General features: G+C 38.1%; 4 protein-coding genes across 5 annotated transcripts; 1 reads left to right on the forward strand and 3 right to left on the reverse strand.

Moving 5' to 3' along the window:
• Nucleotides 1-2,076: 2,076 nt before the first annotated feature.
• LOC126617970 (glycerol-3-phosphate dehydrogenase [NAD(+)] 1, chloroplastic-like) lies at nucleotides 2,077-3,952 on the reverse strand. Of its 2 annotated transcripts, none has more exons than XR_007621604.1 (4): nucleotides 3,649-3,952; nucleotides 2,635-2,736; nucleotides 2,422-2,548; nucleotides 2,077-2,326 (listed from the first exon to the last, which is right to left on the reverse strand). XR_007621604.1 is itself a non-coding variant. In XM_050286055.1 (4 exons), the coding sequence occupies exons 1-4, from the start codon at nucleotides 2,990-2,992 to the stop codon at nucleotides 2,265-2,267; spliced, it is 249 nt and encodes an 82-aa protein (XP_050142012.1). In that variant the 5' UTR covers nucleotides 2,993-2,998; the 3' UTR covers nucleotides 2,077-2,264. The 2 variants fall into 2 exon arrangements, 1 of the variants encoding a protein (XP_050142012.1); XM_050286055.1 differs by lacking the exon at nucleotides 3,649-3,952 and adding an exon at nucleotides 2,975-2,998 and having other exon boundaries at nucleotides 2,482-2,548.
• A 4,835-nt stretch (nucleotides 3,953-8,787) lies between these two features.
• On the forward strand, nucleotides 8,788-9,183 carry LOC126618208 (uncharacterized). The gene has a single exon (XM_050286277.1). It carries the CDS (start codon nucleotides 8,788-8,790, stop codon nucleotides 9,181-9,183), a length of 396 nt encoding a protein of 131 aa, XP_050142234.1.
• A 618-nt stretch (nucleotides 9,184-9,801) lies between these two features.
• Nucleotides 9,802-12,543, reverse strand: LOC126619390 (putative tRNA (cytidine(32)/guanosine(34)-2'-O)-methyltransferase). The gene is made up of 9 exons (XM_050287744.1): nucleotides 12,097-12,543; nucleotides 11,948-11,997; nucleotides 11,744-11,852; nucleotides 11,575-11,635; nucleotides 11,428-11,480; nucleotides 11,141-11,233; nucleotides 10,939-11,002; nucleotides 10,429-10,536; nucleotides 9,802-10,242 (listed from the first exon to the last, which is right to left on the reverse strand). The coding sequence occupies exons 1-9, from the start codon at nucleotides 12,265-12,267 to the stop codon at nucleotides 10,001-10,003; spliced, it is 951 nt and encodes a 316-aa protein (XP_050143701.1). The 5' UTR covers nucleotides 12,268-12,543; the 3' UTR covers nucleotides 9,802-10,000.
• A 468-nt stretch (nucleotides 12,544-13,011) lies between these two features.
• LOC126619391 (26S proteasome non-ATPase regulatory subunit 7 homolog A) lies at nucleotides 13,012-16,417 on the reverse strand. Its single transcript, XM_050287745.1, has 10 exons — nucleotides 16,068-16,417; nucleotides 15,657-15,749; nucleotides 15,493-15,574; nucleotides 15,155-15,251; nucleotides 14,943-15,018; nucleotides 14,746-14,804; nucleotides 14,440-14,562; nucleotides 14,233-14,290; nucleotides 14,055-14,140; nucleotides 13,012-13,465 (listed from the first exon to the last, which is right to left on the reverse strand). Exons 1-10 carry the CDS (start codon nucleotides 16,252-16,254, stop codon nucleotides 13,394-13,396), a joined length of 933 nt encoding a protein of 310 aa, XP_050143702.1. The 5' UTR covers nucleotides 16,255-16,417; the 3' UTR covers nucleotides 13,012-13,393.
• Nucleotides 16,418-17,994: the final 1,577 nt, after the last annotated feature.

The raw sequence follows: 17,994 nt of genomic DNA on the forward strand, positions 1-17,994 counted from the left end.
ATATATAAATATAAAACTAAAAAAAGAAGTTTACACATGGACCATTAGATCAACCAACGACCCATTTAAAATTTGTCGCCCAATTAGAAATAGAGCCGTTAGACTCATTATTGCATGGGACAAGTGGGCGACAAGCCCACGTGGGTGATGTCGGCATACCTGCTGGGCTTGGCGCGTTCGCACGTCCTTGCCTGATGGGTGTGTTTCAGTTCTTTTTTCTCACTCTAACGCATGGGCTCCACGACCGAGTTTGGCCTAAATCTTGGTTGGAATTTGGCTTTATTGTTTTTTAGTTCTAACCAAGGAAGAAAATATCGGTAATATCGGAAATATCGGTAGTCCGAAAACACGGAAATATCGATGGAAATATCGGGATAATATCGATATCGATAAAAATTACATGGAAACCACGGAAATTGTAAGAAAAACTTGGAAATTTTTATTGAAACTTTGCAGGATGTTTATTTAGTCAATTATCTATTAGTTTATCACAAAAAATTGGAAGGAAATGCATTGCATGATGGATTTAACATTATCAAGTTGATTATATAGCGAGCTGACAAACATTGTGAGTGTAGAAAATATGTAGTAATTAATGAAAGAAGTTTAAACACACCAATTGGGGCTTATTGCAGCAAGTTTTTTAGATATGACCTCGCACCAAGTTGTCTTTTGTGTTAATTTGTAATCTTAACTAGTTTTGTTGTGTTGTGTCAATTAGTTAAATTAAGCGGTACATCCAATTGGGGCTTATAAACATTTTAATTCTCCTTAAAAATCTAAGGGCATTTAATCAGGATTTTAAGTGATTCTTTAAAGTTTAAGGGGTATTCGATCATGATTTTTAAGAAATTCATACATTCCAAATGTATTCATTTAGAAATTGATTCGAAGAGATTTTTAAAAAGTTGGGAAACTCGAAAAAATTTAAAATATTTCACATAATATTTTAAACATTCTCAAATCGCTCCCTGAAAATTTGAGGGAATTCACTTAAAATTTTACATAAAAGTTTTAAAAATTATTAAACTTCATCAAAATTCATAAATTTTTAAATCTATTATAATCCTTTAAAATCTGAATGGAGTAAAAAATTCAAATCTAAACCTAATATGAAACAATCACTAAATTACATAGAATTTCTAAACCAAATCTAACAAGGATCAATTACAATTCTAATACGATGTTGTAATTACTTGGAGTTTTTTAGGGCAATATGTAACACCCACCCCCATTTATAAAGATATATTTGTGTAATTATCCCCTAAACATTTTAATATATCAAATTGGTCCTCTTTGACTACCCAATCAGGATCCAAAACATTGGATCCCTTTCTTTCTGAAGTGGCCACGTGGCAGCCCCCCCTCCACTCATCTCTTTTCTTTCTCTGTTCCCCCGTGACTCCCTTCTTCTTTTCTTCTTCTTTCTGTTTTCTTTTCTTCTTCTTTCTGTTTTCTTTTCTTTTTCTTCTGTCTCCCTCTCGGCTCTCTCTCTCATATCTCCCTCATCTCTCTTCTCTGCACCGCAGCACGCACGCACCCATCGCACGCACCCATCTCCTCTGCTCCTCCCTCGCCTTCCTCCTCGTCGAACCCACATGCACACCATCGCACCTGCTCCGGCGAGTTCCTTCTATTTCTCCGGTTAGGTAAGCTTCGGGTTTTTCTTTTTATGTTCTAGATCGAAGCTTAGATGTGAAATTGAAGTTATATCTCGTCTTTTTGCAAGGTTTTTGGGATGAAATCGACTCGGGATAGGCACACCCATCTCCGGCGAGGCCGTCGGTGTTAGGGCTGGGTTCGGTTCTTATCGGTTCGGTTTTTTGCCAAAACCGAAACCAAACCGAAATTTCGGTTCGGTTCGGTTCGGCCCAAATTTTTTTCGGTTTTTTTCGGTTCGGTTTTTTTTTCGGTTCGGTTTTTTCGGTTCGGTTTCGGTTTTTTTTTTTTTTCCCCTCCAAAAAATGCAAAACAAGCACAACATAATATAGGAATAGAAAATATGACATGTTTCCATCTCTACGTATAAAGTCTCATAAAACTAAAAGTCTCATAAAACTTAAAGTCCCATAAAACTTAAAGTCCAACTATAAATAGAATCAATCATCAATCAAGTTTAAGTCTTCAAAAAGTCCAAATTAAACATCAAAGTTTAAGCCTTAAAAAAGTCCAAATTTAAACATCACACAAGTCAAATAAACCTTCAAGGTTTCATCACTTCATGTCTTGCACAAATAAAATCTTCCAAGTCTTCAAGCTCAAGCTCAACGCATAGGCGGCCTAGGAGGCAACATAGCACCTTTCTTTGAGCTTCCCCTTGCCATTTCTACATACAAATAAAAATAAAAATAAGAACATGACATAATTGGCACACATACTTGGCATAATTGAAATTTCAGATTATATTTTTGGCACACATACTTGGCATAATTGAAATTTCCAGCAACTATAGTACATAGTTACTAGCGAAGAAAACAATACCGATTGATGAAAATAACATCTTGGAAAATGCCTTCATCTCTCTTAGACCGATTCTCATAATTGCAGCCTGGTCATTCAAAATAAGCAGTCACAATGACATAGAAAAAGCAGATGAGATGTGGGTTCAACTTTTACCAAAATTTTTGAGCTTACCTTTGTGTTATTTCCCATCTCCAACCCATCCACAAAACCTGCTGCTATGGCCACAACATTTTTCAGGGTTCCACATAGTTCTACCCCTTCCACATCTTGGATCTATAAATTTCAAACACGGAAAGGTGTCAATGGAGCATTCCAATATAAATTTGATGTCAATCGCTAAATCAAATTATATGCTGGGATAAGCATTTAGCGTAGCTAACATACTACCAAATTTTTACTAAATGTGTGGGAAACTAAAGTAATTCCCGTCCGTGCCAAACATTCATGATAGTAAAAGACTAAAAGTACACTATTATGACATTCATTGTAACAATGTATTCGATGTACTCACAGGTGTCATATATCCCATTCAGAGTGCAGTATGATATCCAAATCTAGGAGACAAATTGGTGATCCATGGTGAAGGAAAAACATAAATGAACGCAAAGATTAACCACGGAAACAAGGGCCTAGCCATCAGTGCGTCTCCTACCGACAACCATATCAAACAATAGGCCCAAAAGTCAAAACCTTTTCGATTTTAAAGTATAATACTGATTCATGAAACTAAAACAGAGAATTGTAGCTAAGTGTGAGATAGGTAAACGCAAGATCTATAAGTTTAATCGACGAAAAACTCATTACAATTTTTGCAGATCCACAGTTTTTAAAGCAAATGAAAGATGATTTCTTCAAAATTCAGCTAAACAATCCCATTTCTACAACCCACAGAATGCAAATCTCAAATCATAAGATCCAAATTCGCAATTAAAAACCGATTCCAATCAGATCTACAGCAAGCAGTGAGAAACTACAAAGATCTACACATTCCAGCACACCCAAACAGCATCACAAGTAAATGAGCAACCTTTCTGAATCAAACACCGCAACACACAGAACCCAAATCGAATCATGCAAAAACAATATCGAAAAATATCCATAAACAAAAAAAATCGAAAACAACCCAATTGAGCAAAACCACGGAGCTCGACGAAATACCAAATGAGCAGAGCAGATGAATATTACCTCAGTCAATGTGAGGCGGGAGGTCGACGGCGGAGAGAGCGAGAGAGATCTTATGCGGAAGAAGAGCGAGAGAGAGAAGAGAGAGGATAGGGAGATCCTTCTCCTCCAGATTCGCCAATCGGCGGGCCTCGGACTTCCGCGTGGCAGCCTCCGCCAGCTTCTCGGCTTCTTCCTCGCGCTTCTTGGCCGCGGGGGATTTGCTGATGAAGCATTCTCGTTGCAGCCATCCCAGGGAGTCGGTGACCCCCAAATCCTTCCTCGCGCTTCTTGGCCACGGGGGATTTGCTGCCTTTCACCTCGCACCAGTACTACTCGTCCTTCTCGCGAGCCTCGCGTTCCTTGCGCTTGGCTTCGATGAAGCTCTTCATAGAGAGACAGAGAGAGTGAGAGAGATGAGGCTCGGCTGCGCGAGAAGGTTACTGGGCTAGGTTACACTGGAGGCAGGGAATGAGAGAGAGAAGAGAGGAATGAAAAAAATAAAAGGTGCGGCTAGGGTTAAAACTTAAAAGGTTTGTTGATTGCTCAAAAAAACTAAAAAACTTTTTTGAAACCCTGGAGGCATGAGGATTCGAACCTATGCGCAGGGGCTTGAAGAGTTTCAAGCAAACCAACTTGGTACCTGGTTATGTCTTGTTATGATTGTATCACTAAATTATTTATAATATTGAAAAAAAATTAAATATATATATATGTTCGGTTCGGTTCGGTTTGGTTCGGTTTCCGAACCTTAAAAACCGAAACCGAACCAGCCAGGTTCGGTTCGGTTCGGTTTGGCAGTTTCGGTTCGGTTTTTTTTCGGTTCGATTTTTTTCGGCCTCGGTTCGGTTTGGTTTTCGGTTTTTTTCGGTTTTCGGTTATTTGAACCCACCCCTAGTCGGTGTCGTCACACTTTCCGAATACCTCCGGCCGTTTCACGGCAAACGGACGTTATAAAAACGTTCCTCTCATCTTCTATTTCATGTTCATACCTAGATCGGAGTCTAGGGGTTGTTTTACAGTCGGCCGGAGCTGTAGAAGTTCCGGCGTTCGTCTCCGACTTCCACAGTTCCGATAATTTCGCGATAATATCGATAATATCGCGATATTATCGATATTATCGCGAAATTATGACGAAAACCCCTTGGATACCACTTAGAATATCGGGTTAACGAAAATTCGATAATATCGGCGATATATCGCCGATATTATCGATATTTTCTTCCATGGTTCTAACACTTAACCCCATTTTAGCACAAGGGTTGGAATGAAATGAGGGAGGGGGGAATAGAAGGAAAAATTTGAGACTTACTCTAAGGGTTGGAGTTGATGTTAGAGAGGTTTTGGGCCCAAATTTTGGGTTTTGTTTCCACACCTCCTTGGGTGAAGTAAACAAACATTTGAAATAGGGTAATGTTATCCACACTCTTATTTTTACTTCTCACACACATCTCTTCATTTTCGGTCATCAAATTTAATGAATAATCATTGGTAAAAAATTAACAAAGACGTGTAGAAGATAAAAATAAGTGTGTAAATAACGCTATCTTAAAATAAACTGAGAAAAGCATGCATGCTGTTTTAGTGAATGTGAATAACAACTTCGAAAAGACCGGTAAGAATATGGCCGCCTACAGTCTTAATTACTCCATATGGGAATTGTATGAGAGTGGTAAGACAATTGTTTGCTGTCTGCACTTGATCTGCAGAAATTTAATATAAAAAGACTTGTCGATGACGTGTATGTCTCGATATTAATCACAAAGATTTTGATGTACAAATAGATCATCTGATGAGAAAGATAGTAAGATGGCTATCTATACGTCTCGTGAGGGGCATGTGCAGCCAAGAATCTCCGCTAACTCCATGGCTAGCCTGTTAACTTGTATTGTTTAATGCAGGTTTTGTTTGCTTATTGCTGTTATGCTGTGAATAAAAACAAGATTTATTTGGTTTTGTTTAGGTTGTTTGTTTAGAATGAAAATGGAAGTTGTAACCAACGGAACAACCTGGGAAGTGCGGATGATCAAGGTAGAAACCTCGCTGCTAACTGGATGTTTGGGACTCCTAGCCCTCGGAGAGGAGAGTTGTTTTGCCTTTGACTCAATAGCATGAAAGAGTCTGTTCCCACATAGTTTGTGAATTATTTTGGAAAATTGATACCATATTATATTATATGCCCGGCCCATCAAAACAGTGATGAAAAAAAGATTAGCGCAACTTAAGGAGGTCAGGGCCATGCACCATTTACTAAAAGCTTTATTGATTTTTTTTTATATGATAACTACGTACCTTTTTTCTTTCTACAAGCTCCTGTTTAACCATCTTTGTGTTTTTCATTTCATTTATTCAGTCCAACGAATAGAAAGAAAAAAGAGTGTGAAGGCAGAGAAAATTAGAGTACAGTATTATTCTTTTTTTCTTTGTTTAACGACAAAGCAAAAGCAATAGAGCGTAGTTTCGCATGCAAAAATATTCATGAAGGTTCAGTCATCTAGCTATCAAAGTAACTACTCTTTCCTTGCTCAAAGTGATTTGGGGAAACTCCCTAATTAAGCCAACATCCATAGTAATCATGAAAAATTCACCACAAAAAACCCTATCCCACAATTCTTTATTCGTATCATCGATATCGATTAGATTAAATATATTATTATATCTATGTAAAAATAATTAGTAACACTGCATAACCGTTAAAGCAACTCCCCGTTGAACTTAGAGACGGGGCAAATATGATGCCTACCTAGAGTTGTGGTCCACCTGGGAATCTATGGCGTCAGCAGCATCTAATAATCTATATTTTGAATAGAGGACCCTCGGACCAATCTCCTTCCATACTGCAACGACTGTCGAGATTAGATATACAAAAGTGGCATACATTGATTCCAACAAGTCATGATTCAAAGCAGACACCTTTGAACCCAAACTTGAAGTGTTAATTTCATACAAGACTTTACCGACGAAACGTAGTGGAAGACTCAGAATCCAATACAAATTGGAGCTGAAAAATAGCCACAAAATAATTAGAATTTAGCAGGAAAAGGCATCATCATGATGAATGAAACCAATGCAGTGTTTCATGTTTCATCTTAATTTTTTTATTCGAACTATGTTTTAATTAATTTAATGTAAATTACAGTAATAGAAATTTAAATGTAATTATCGAGAAAAACCACGCTGCGTTAATCACCTTAATAACGTTAAAAAGAGAAACACTATGTTTACTTGTGTCGTAAACAATGAGAATAAGTTCTGGACTGAATATGCAAATTCCATATTTATTGGGGACTGGGATGAGCCTGTTGTACCAGTCAGTCAAAAAGAACCAGTCCCAGCAAACAGATTCTTCGACCCGAGAATTTTGTACTATTTATTTTCATCTGCCAAAAACAAGAGAGAAGAAAATAAAGTGTGCCCAAATATTCACGCCAAACCCACATCTGTCGTCCTACCATATATACAAAATAGATTCTTCTCTCTCACTCTCTCTCTCTCTCTCTCTCCACAATTCTGATGAACAACCGCGGGAAAAAGTAGGGCCTGCACTGCACTGCAGGGAGCACCTAAAAAGCAAGAAATGTACTGCTGTTGAGAAAAGAATTCCAAGTGCTTGTCTCTCTTGCTCCCTCCTCCTTTTGTCTTCCTCTCACGGCTCCACCACCACCATCTCAATCTTTTCTTTTGACCAAAACCTATTTCTTCGAGATTCCATCACAATCTTCCATGGTAACTACTAGAGATTCAAAAATTTCCTGCTGTTCATACCTACTACTAGTGTAATCTGATTAGTAATAATAATCACCTTTAGCTCTAACCATAATCAAGACAAATATCAAACTTCTCAGAAATAAAAGAGTCATTCTTTCGTTACATACAAATTATAGTTAGATGTGCGCATTAAATTTTTCTTTTGTCATTTTGATGAGTTACTTTTGCATGTTCATGTTAGACTGTGATTTGTAAGCGTAGATGAAAGACGATATTACATAAGGAGTCAAACAATATTCTTATGATCAATCAAATTCTAAACAAAAGCTAACTATATTATATAGGGAACTTCAACGAAAAGCTCCCGGTACTGTTTACTTTAATAAAAAACCACATTTTTACACTAAAAATTCAATACTGATACTATTCATTTTACCCTTTATTTTGTCCTTATCATTAAAACTCAAAGTTTTCAAGCTTTTTTCATTAGTTTTCTTTATTATATATACACCCTCTAAGTTTGAGGTGGTATTCAAAATGAGCCATGAAATTTTAATTATGGGGTCTTTTGATAAGGGTCCAATTGGACTAAAAATTGGAACTATTTCAAAAGTTAAAAGTCACTAAAAATTGAACCTATTTCAAAAGATGGGCTATAAAATTGGATCTCTTTCAAATTTTCCCTTTAATTTTTCACATTGCATCCTAAGGCTTTGAAAATTGTCCCAATTTTTACATTATGTTTGTTTGAATTGAATGTTTAATCCTTTGCTAAAAGGATGATCTGCGATACGTGAGGTCTATTTATTGGCTGACGTATATGTCATAGTTGCAATGTCTGGACGGGGATACAAAACATTGATTTAGGAGAAGGTGAAGCTCAGTGATGAGTACTTTTTGTTCATGTTAGCCTATAAACATGTCCTACACTTGTAGTATCGATTTAAAATGATCAGACAGCAAACAATCTAAATCTAAAAACATAAATCGATACGATTTAAAAACCTTATGTAAAATATAGTTACCATTTGATCCAGTTCATGGCCGGCCTACACAGAATGTGGGTTTAATAATGATCTATTGATTTACCATCTTATTACATCACTCACACCGTGTGCATGGCTCATGCAAGCATATAAATATGAACCCAGTGGAGTGAGTGAGTGAGTGCGTGAACCAAACGCTTGTAATTGCTGGGTCTTTGTAGTCAAACCAGCATTTTGCTTTTAACACAAACACAAACCATTTCTCAGTTTTTAGTCCAACCAATCCTCTCTTTTTCTTTTCCATTCTGTATCCAAACCAATCCTTCCGTTTCCTTTTCTCTCTTTTCCCAAATCGAATCCAATCCCACCATAAATACCTCAAAACAAACCCAACTACCCTCTGCTCCACAATCTGGTGCTATTTTTTGTTCATATCATAACCCTCTCTCTCTCTCTCTCTCTCTCTAAAATGTCAAGGAGAGCTTGTACGAGGGTGAGTTTCAGTCCTGATGTGAATGAAAAGCCAATTCTGTACCTGAAACAGGCTGGTGGCGGCAGCGGCACCAGAGTAGGTGGAAGTAGGAGCAGGGTGACCGGAATTTGGACTTCAAGGTTGCACAAAAATACACAAGTTTTTTCCACGCCCATCAAACTGCTACGAACCCTCAGAGCGAAGGTGGCTACAGCAGTGTGTATTCTGTCAGCAAGAAAGCGGACGTCTCGGAAGGTGTCATCGTCCAACCACCTGATCAGGTCAAGGTCTGTATCCGACCCTATCGAATCTCATCGAGTTGAAGCTTTGGAGGATTGCATCGAGTTCTTGAATTCTGCTGCTTCTTTGCAAAGGACAAACTCAGTTGCTTGAAATTATTGTTAATTAGAGATTTGTGGAATGATTAGTGTTCATAAAAGGGGAAGAAATAAAAAGGTTTTGGTTGTTGCATGACAAATTTATCTGTAACATGTAGAAAGATACATAATGAGTGCGAATCACATCATCTTGTGTGAATTTTTACTTTTTTACCAAGTTGTTTTAATTTTGAGCAATCATTGATACTATCTAATTCCTGTGTTCGAATCACTTAATCTACATCCAAAGTATTGTGTTCGAATCAGTAATTAGCAAGTGTGTAACTCAAGAAGTTAAAAACTTGCAACTCCAGCCGGCAAAAGCTTTTTAGTCTACACCCGAGGTTCTGTGTTCGAATTAATAATTATTGTGCTTGTTCTTCAACTTCAAAGTACCTATCGAATATTTTACAAGTACATAAGATGATGCAAAGTTACCAACTCATGGATACTGATAAATTTTGAAGAATCAGCATGGGCTGTGGGTCTAGGCTTTAGAGTCCCGTGCCTCTTTTTACCCCATCAGAATTCAGAAGTTGCTATCAGGATTGGACCACAATGTTTCAACTCAACGAATATCCCATTTGTTCACATCAACTTTATCTCAATCTTTTTGACCCAACAAAGCTGCTCATTTACCCAGGAAGATCAATGGTTAATTCAAGATTAATCAAATATCTTGAGACATTACACGCTTTTACAACAAAGAAGGATCGATAATTCTCCAAAAATCGGGGCATAAACCCATGTATTGGTTAAATTATACGATAGATATTAGGATTGCTAATGTTGCTTGATCCTGTGTATAAATGATGAACAATAACAAAACGCGTTCAAGATTCCAACGAAAGCTTCTCAAGCTCTGTAATGCCCTGGCTGGAAGCTTTCTTCATTTCCAGAGCTCTCTTATAAGGAGGGGCGATTGGGGGCTGTACGGGATCCAAGCTCCGGTAAGTTCCCTGGGCGTCTTTAGGCAGAGGGTAGGAGCGGTCGGAGTCATACCCACTCAGGTCACCGCATGCTAAAAATGGAATGTACACCTTATTTGGCCCTTCCAACCACCCGCTAGTGCAATCTGCCAAACGACACGATGACCTTAATTACTGCCATATCAATGTCCAAAAAAACACAGCAAAGCTGTGCTCTTCATTCGATTTTGAACTGTGACTCTTACAAATCCATTACTCATAACCGAAGAATTGCAAGAATGGCTATGAATACTGTAATTTTTGTGAACAAAAGAGTCTCAATGTATATATACCTAGATCATCTGCTCCGGAGGGGCTTCCCACTTTTTCTAGCAGGCGATGCAGATCCTTAGGGTTGAACCCATCAGGAGGGGAATAATTCTCACAAACTGCAAATGCCTCTGTATAACATAATAAGATTATACCAGTATTAGTTTTACACAACAGAGGCATACCTCCACGTCATTTTGTTAATATGTTCAGAAGGCTAGAAGGGACACTAATTCGGATATAATATCACAAGACAAAGATCATTCTGCTCCATTTCATGTGAAACTTAGATCTAGACCAGAATTATATCTGAATTCCAACTTATAATAGTAACCAGAAAGAACCCAAATTTTTTCACACAATCCACAATCCATTGCTCCTGAATTTTGGTACTCAAAGTCTCAAATGGTTACATGATAAACCATAACATAAGACCGATGATCCAACATGCTACTTAGAATCACATACATTCAATATTTTACAAGCCGAAAATATATAAATACTTGAAGAGAATAAGCAGTCCAATTTGTTACCTATGCTGGAGTTGCGGCTGCTTTTCGGCTTTGCAAAAGTCACGACAGGGAAAAATAATTTCAGCTGCAACAAAATGAGCATAACAACAAGGACATTCATTTAATGAAATCATGGTTCTTGATGCCAAACAGAAGAAAAAACTGCAGAAATAAATAATTGCAACAAGTTTTTAGGAACCCAAATTTCATAGCTTTAAAATACCTGACAGTACAGAAGACTTGTATCTTTCCCACGGAATATCTTTGCTATAAATTTACCACCTTCTTTCAGTACATGAGTCACAATTGTTAAACCCTGCAAGGAAGATCCACCCGGCCATATCAATACAATGCAAAGCTCAACAGTCTATGCATGGGATAGGAAGATTGAATGCAATGTAGACTAACTAGCATGGACAACAAACGATGATCCACAGCCTTCTACAACAAGTAATTATCATGCAAACTTATGATGGAAAATTGCCTTGGAAAATCTTCGAGGGCACTTACTGCTAGTATCAGCTGGGACTGGACAAATTCATCCATGTCATGAAGGCCAGTAACTGCAAATCGGATAAAGTACAGCTTAAGCAAATAGTAACTATAAACAAGAGCAGTAACAATGCGGAGGACCATGAAACCAGATATGCTGCATACCGTCTGGAGCACCATCACACACAACCAGGTCAGCTTTGCAGCCGTCGAAATGTCTGATGACCTAAAATGGTTGCAAAAATTCCGATAAAGAAAAACCAGATTACAACACACATCACCATATTATGATGACAAACAATATGCAGAGGAGAAGAATGTAGCTGATTGTTACCACTTCCGCAGTTCGGGCATTAGTTATATCACCCTGCACTTGAATAACACCTTCAATTGGAGCCATTGGCTGCAAATCAATAGCTACAATAAGTGGCACACCGCCATCCCTCAAAAAACCGGAAGGATCAAGTTAGGATCTTTGTTTGTTAGAACAACAGCAACACTACTACTACTAGCAGCTGAAAATTACATGAAAACTTACTTAGAATCAGATGAACTTTTTGCTGGGAGATACAATTTCCTACTCAAAACCTGCACCAAATCACGCATCGAAGTTAGGAACTTTGAATTGGGTTTTCAGCGAAATCACAGCAAGGACAATGTCGACATCATATATGAATCATTTGATACCTGACTCCAGCTACCAGGGGCGGCACAGAGATCGACGACACGCTTGACGCCGTCGAAAATATTGAACTCCTCGTCGATCTGGAGGAGCTTGAAGGCGCTGCGTGCACGCCATCCTTCTTCCTTTGCTTTCCGGTAGTAGATATCCCTCTTATCCCTTGAAGCTTTACCCATCTTTCTCTGCTTTCGCAGAAACAGCGGGGCGGTAAAGTTCTGAGATGGGTTGTGCTCCGGCGGAGCGCGGTGCCGGTGAACCCTAAACCCTCCTCTGGCTCGTTTTCAACTTTTTTGTTTTACTAGCGGCGGCAGGGCTAAAGTGGCTATGGCCGCCACCGTGCGTTTTGGTAAATGAAGATGTGGACAAATAACGCTGTGCCGTTTCGTTTCGAGGATTATCAACTGAACGACGTGTAGTTTCTTTGTTGGAGACATTTTATTTTGTAAATTGACGAAAATGATCAGAAATCAACTCTCACGAGTCACGACACAAGCAATTAGAATTGAGCACTTACTGGTCGGACATTGACAACGTACTACAAAACTGATCATTTTAGCAACAGAAATTTGAAAAGATCATTTTCGTCAATTCTTTGAAAAATTTGCAGCATGAACTTTTACAAGAGCTTCCACTCGCCACATAGAAAATTGAATCAGGAGCCACTAGGGTTTAACTTTAGTCTAGGGCAAATGTTAACTCGAAGATTTAGTATTCGATATGATTATCACATTAGTGTTAATTCTGTTGCCAATTCATGACATAACGCATGAATTAAATACCACCATGCAATAATATGATTATCCGCTTATGTCCCAACACGTGGATTAAAAACACTACGGTGGAATGCCACCGTCGATCATTAGTTCTAATCATTCTGCCCGAAGGGGTTATTCCTAACATAGGTTTCAAAGGAAGCAACGTTTTCTACAATCCGATTATTTCCATTACGGTGTACAACCATACATGCAGTTTCTTGAAAAGCACGCATGGCGCTCATACAGTTTGATCTTCAATCATGAAATGGCACACTTATTTGGGAAGGGAATGGTTGTCCATCTGAGAACCGCATCGAGAGTCTACTCGTGCAGTGTAATTAAGCATATGCTACTAGATGATTAAACCGTTACCGACGTCGTATAACAAATCAATGACAGAGATATCTCAACCTGCAAATCCCCTCAATCTGAGAATACAAAATTTTCAATAAAGAACCTCCAAAGTAGCAGATCGAATTGGCTCCACAACGAAAGTTAGGGCACTGTCACAACGGTTGAAACCCCAATCACCAGCAAATCATGGTTTTCAGCTTCCAGCGACAGACGGGGCAGTTGTCGGCTTTGCATCCTCAGCTTTCTCATGTTCTTTGTTCAGCATCTGGAAAACAGATTTGGAAAAATCATAAAAATCTACGCCACAATTTAAATTCAATTGAATGCGTTCTAAAAGTACCATACTCCAAATTCTTATGAATAAAGAGATGTAATGTTAATAGCATATCCTTTTCAATTTCCAATCTAAAGTAGCATATTCACATGATCACATTTTCATCTGTTAAGAGGCACAAAAGGATAGAACACGTTCAACCCCAACTCAAATTGTCTTACCAACTGGGAGAGGTAGGGACGTTAACAAGATTAATCGACTTGCAGTTTACTATTTTCATTTTTTTTATAAGAATAGATTCATATCTTTTGGAACAAATCAAATGAAATGAAATCCTTGCAACGGGCTGAACATTCACTCTTTTTCTTGTTCGTTTACAGAAACTTGTATTCCAGGGAAAAACAAAACCTTAACAGTGGTGGTGAGCTCCTATAAGGTGTTTCTTAAGTTCAGCTCAGAGACAGCTAAAATAAGAGGGAGGTATAAGGGGGTCCTAAAACCTATAAGAAAATTCACCATGTGTGTGGTGTGGCTGTATGCTTCCTGTTGGATGGGAAGAAGTTAGAAGAGCATTGGTTACCTTGTTGTTGATCAAGTTGTGGAGGGCGATGACGCTTCGGATGAGAGAAGAAAGATATATAACCAACATCATGTCATTTGTTTTTACTGCATACGGAAGGGAAATATACATCAGAAGGCCTAAATTTAGAGCTATCTAAACTACTTAACTCACACGCTAGATATTTTTGCTTGTATACCTGAAAATCCCTTCACTAATTCTGCCACATTGAGATTTGGAAGTAGATTGAACACGTCCTGAAAGTCAAAATAAAAAATCTCAATTTGACTAACTTATAATAAATAAAGAAATAAAAAGTAAATAAACTGAGTATGCAGGTAGAACTATAAACAGAACAAGGTAGAAATAATGAGACAGAGAGGTAACTTATCATTGAAAAGTGTACCTGTAAATGGTAAAGTATCTCATGATTAAGTGGAAGCTTCTCATCAATGACAAGATCTAGGTAACTGCGTATTTCTCGTAACCGTGCATCCAAACCCTTTAGAGCAGTAAGTTTTCCAGTAACCTATAAATAACAAAAGGTAAGTGTAATCCTTTGTAGATGAGTTTTAACATTTATGAGTCAATGCTCAAAAAATAAAAAATTCTGTAGTTTAATGTCAAATTGAGCTTTGTCGTGTTTGTTTTTCTTAAAAAAAGAAGACAACAAGATGCCTCAAACAAAAGAAGAAAATTTAAATTGAAAAACCTCATTTGCAAGTGTGCTGATGGTTGTATCCTTTACATCTCTTAGTAAGTGTTCCACTCCTGTTGATAAATAACAGAACAGTATATTAGGATTTTAACACTAAAGGGAAAAAAAATCAGCTTGTGTATCCTACAGTTTCTTTAATAACAGGGGAAAGTTCTTAAGTGGGAAATGTTGCTATTCATCCTATGACATACCGATTTCCTCAACCTCATGAGCAGCAATTTCAGAGGGCACATGAACAAAAATCTTCTGGCTTTTTTGAGTTGCATTCTGTAAACATTAGCAAGCTTTTACATTAGTTGCATTGGAGGCTATGTGGAACCGCTTTATGGAAATGTCGTAACAACTATGTTCCTCGACATCTAATCAGGGATGTTATCCAAATAAGATCTAAAGCCGTGGTTACCTCTTTAACTTCTTCAACATCATAGTAGGCTTTGGTGGGTATTCCCAACTCCTTAGGCTGAACATCAATAATGACCAGGACTGGATTTGGGACATAACTACAAACCATAAAGAACTAAAGTTTATAAATAAATTAATAACAGTTAAGCACGACAATCATGTATTCCAAGCTTGAGAAGAGTATATGGATCATATAACATTCATTCACTATACGACAAGCCATGATGGCCATGCAACGAATAATCAGGACAGTAGTAACTACAGAGGAAGAAAAGCATATACAGGGGAAAATGCACAATGGCGCTAAATGCACGCATATAATAATTTAAATGATCTTACTTGTGGAATAAACTGTGAATATCCAGATCATTCTCTTTAAGTTTTGGCCCGGTGCTATACCAACCTACAACGTGCTCTTTGGCTGCAATTTAACAGACACATACACAGATTACTAACAACTACCAGAAAAAAAGAGCAAGCATCCATATTTACACAAAAGTTACCATTGATCCTCTTGAACATGGAGAACATTGCTTCATGGTAGTTATGGTCAAGAAACCAAATGCTAGGGTCTTTCTCATCTTCTTCGAAGGGCACTGAACATCAAAGTAACAATTTCGAGCTCAATCTTCAATTACGGTAAAACAAACCCAAACCCTAATCCAAATTGGCCCCAATTGCGCAAACCCTAACCCCCAATTAAATCACTCATACCCCCTAAAAAAACCCAATAACAATCACGAAATTACTGCCAATTTCAATTTAACAAAACCCTATAATCCCCAAAATCTCAAAAATCCACAATGAATCCAACAAATTTCCGGATCTAAACCTAACGACGAGGCAAATTAGGGGAGAGGGGGCAAAATTGAAATAATGCGGTAAATCAATCGAGGGAAATGAGATAATCAGACCTGCGTAGCTGTTGGAGACGTCGACGACACCTTTGTAGGTGCTTCCGAGCAGAACGCCGACTACCCGCTTGCGAGTGTCCTTGGCGACTCGGTTGTAGTTGTCTACGATGCTGAGCAGAACGAGCGGGTGAACTATCACCTTCTCGATCAGTCTCGCTGAAACTTGCTGCGTTTTGATGACGTCCATATCAAAGCTTCGATCCGTGCTCTGACGGTGAAATTCGTTTTTCCGTGTCCAAATTTCTAAAACCCTTCGAGAACGAAGAAAAACCCCGAGAAAAAAAAGAGAGGAGAGAGATGATAAAGGTACTGGGATTTCAGGCTCCTAGGGGTTCAGATGCCGTCCGATGCATTGACCAAAAGGATTCACACTGTACTTAAAAAAAAAGGGTATTCACCCCTTCCGAGGACAAGAAAGATTCACACAGGCATTTCAACATTCTTCTGGTCATAAGTCTGACTTTCCATACTAGAAGTTTTGAATCCGAGACCTCTAGTTTTTATTTTATTATTCGAAAAATACTAACATTCACTGAATTGGACTGGCTTAGCTAGAATTATTAGTCTGTGTATCATCAAGTGTGGGAAGAAATCGTTGTCGAAAACTGGTGCCCACAGGAACCAAGCCTCTGGATCTCGATTCCCTCTTGTGATTCTTATTTGCTTTGCACTACTCGTTCCCTTGATTTTCATTGTTGACAGGGGCTTCCACATTTCCGGTCAGTACTAAACGCTCTATTATCCTTATACTACTTAGTCCATGCCAAATCAATCTCACTTAGTCCCTGAAACTAGTCTAGTCCGAGATAATCCGATGCACGTACGCACCATGATCTTTATATTTGATCCTTTCAGTCTATCAAAGATTCAAATGTAAATTTTGCATTCTCTTGTAATCCACTCTTCTCTTTTTCTCTAATCTTAAGAATGAATAAATTAAAGAACCAATTGACGAAAATAAGGACGCAATGCATATGATGAGAAACTGTGTGAAAATTACAACCCTATGAACTTATTTTTGTTTAGTGATTGAACATGATACAAAAATTTTATTTTTGTAATGGCAGTGCCTACGAAAATCTATATGCAGCAACAGGAGCACTCCACTTGAAATTCGAGTTCCTTGTTGAGAATTAAGCTGCCTGCTAGCTTTAGAGTTATCCTACAGAAGCTAAACCTGCAGATGAAATCGAAAGGGAGCTGAGAAATGTGAAGAAATGAAGACCTTACTAAAATTAGAAGGAGTCATAAAATTCAACGGCTAGTTTTTTTTTCTAGTTTTAGAAAGATTACAGTTGGTGTTTTTTGTCTTTTTAATTGTACTGAGCATTCTCATCTTCTTCTAAGTGGATGGATGATATCCTCCGATGACCATTAATGGCCGGAGATGAGTACTAGGTCCCTATATGTAGGATCTGTTTTTAGACCAACTGTGATACATATAGTCCTTGTAATTTTCTTTTGGGATATATGAAAAATATACACAGACTCTTGCTCTCCCTTTTCTCTCTAGAAAAACACAGATTTCTTCAAACCTTTATTCAAAGTTTCAATCTTTATCAGCTTAATCAACATGCCTGGTACCATGTCAAACATGGTATCAGAGCTCTAGGTCTGATTCCGAAGAAAGGGCGTGATACTGTGAGAGAGATCCATTAAAAAAAATTTCCAAAAAACCTTAAAGGTGGTACCTTTATAACCATTTGAGCTGTGTTACCTGAGAAGATGGCTGGATCAAGTTCCTCCGGTGGTGATTTACAAACACCACAATTTAATGGCTCAAACTACGATTTTTGGGCCGTGAAAATGGAAACCATTCTCATAGCCTACGATCTATGGGATGTGGTTGAAGCTGGCCTCGCTAAACAACAAACTCCCAGAGAGGAAGTTTCTGAGGAAGAAGAAGAAAGCGAGTCAGAGCACATTC

Source organism: Malus sylvestris, chromosome 4 (genome assembly GCF_916048215.2).
Source record: "Malus sylvestris chromosome 4, drMalSylv7.2, whole genome shotgun sequence".
Classification (NCBI taxonomy): Eukaryota; Viridiplantae; Streptophyta; class Magnoliopsida; order Rosales; family Rosaceae; genus Malus; species Malus sylvestris.

Excerpts from the sequence above, each read along its gene's own strand:
- LOC126619390 (XM_050287744.1), bottom strand. The coding sequence starts at position 12,267 with ATGGGTAAAGCTTCAAGGGATAAGAGGGATATCTACTACCGGAAAGCA. Across the intron at positions 11,481-11,574 it reads GTGTGATGGTGCTCCAGACG|TTACTGGCCTTCATGACATG; the intron begins GTATGCAGCATA and ends TCCGATTTGCAG. Across the intron at positions 10,537-10,938 it reads CAGCCGCAACTCCAGCATAG|AGGCATTTGCAGTTTGTGAG; the intron begins GTAACAAATTGG and ends TATGTTATACAG.
- LOC126618208 (XM_050286277.1), top strand. The coding sequence starts at position 8,788 with ATGTCAAGGAGAGCTTGTACGAGGGTGAGTTTCAGTCCTGATGTGAAT.
- LOC126617970 (XM_050286055.1), bottom strand. Across the intron at positions 2,549-2,634 it reads AGATGGGAAATAACACAAAG|GCTGCAATTATGAGAATCGG; the intron begins GTAAGCTCAAAA and ends TTGAATGACCAG. Across the intron at positions 2,327-2,481 it reads GATGTTATTTTCATCAATCG|AAATGGCAAGGGGAAGCTCA; the intron begins GTATTGTTTTCT and ends ATTTGTATGTAG.
- LOC126619391 (XM_050287745.1), bottom strand. The coding sequence starts at position 16,254 with ATGGACGTCATCAAAACGCAGCAAGTTTCAGCGAGACTGATCGAGAAG. Across the intron at positions 15,575-15,656 it reads CATGTTCAAGAGGATCAATG|CCAAAGAGCACGTTGTAGGT; the intron begins GTAACTTTTGTG and ends GTTAAATTGCAG. Across the intron at positions 13,466-14,054 it reads ACAACTTGATCAACAACAAG|ATGCTGAACAAAGAACATGA; the intron begins GTAACCAATGCT and ends TCTGTTTTCCAG.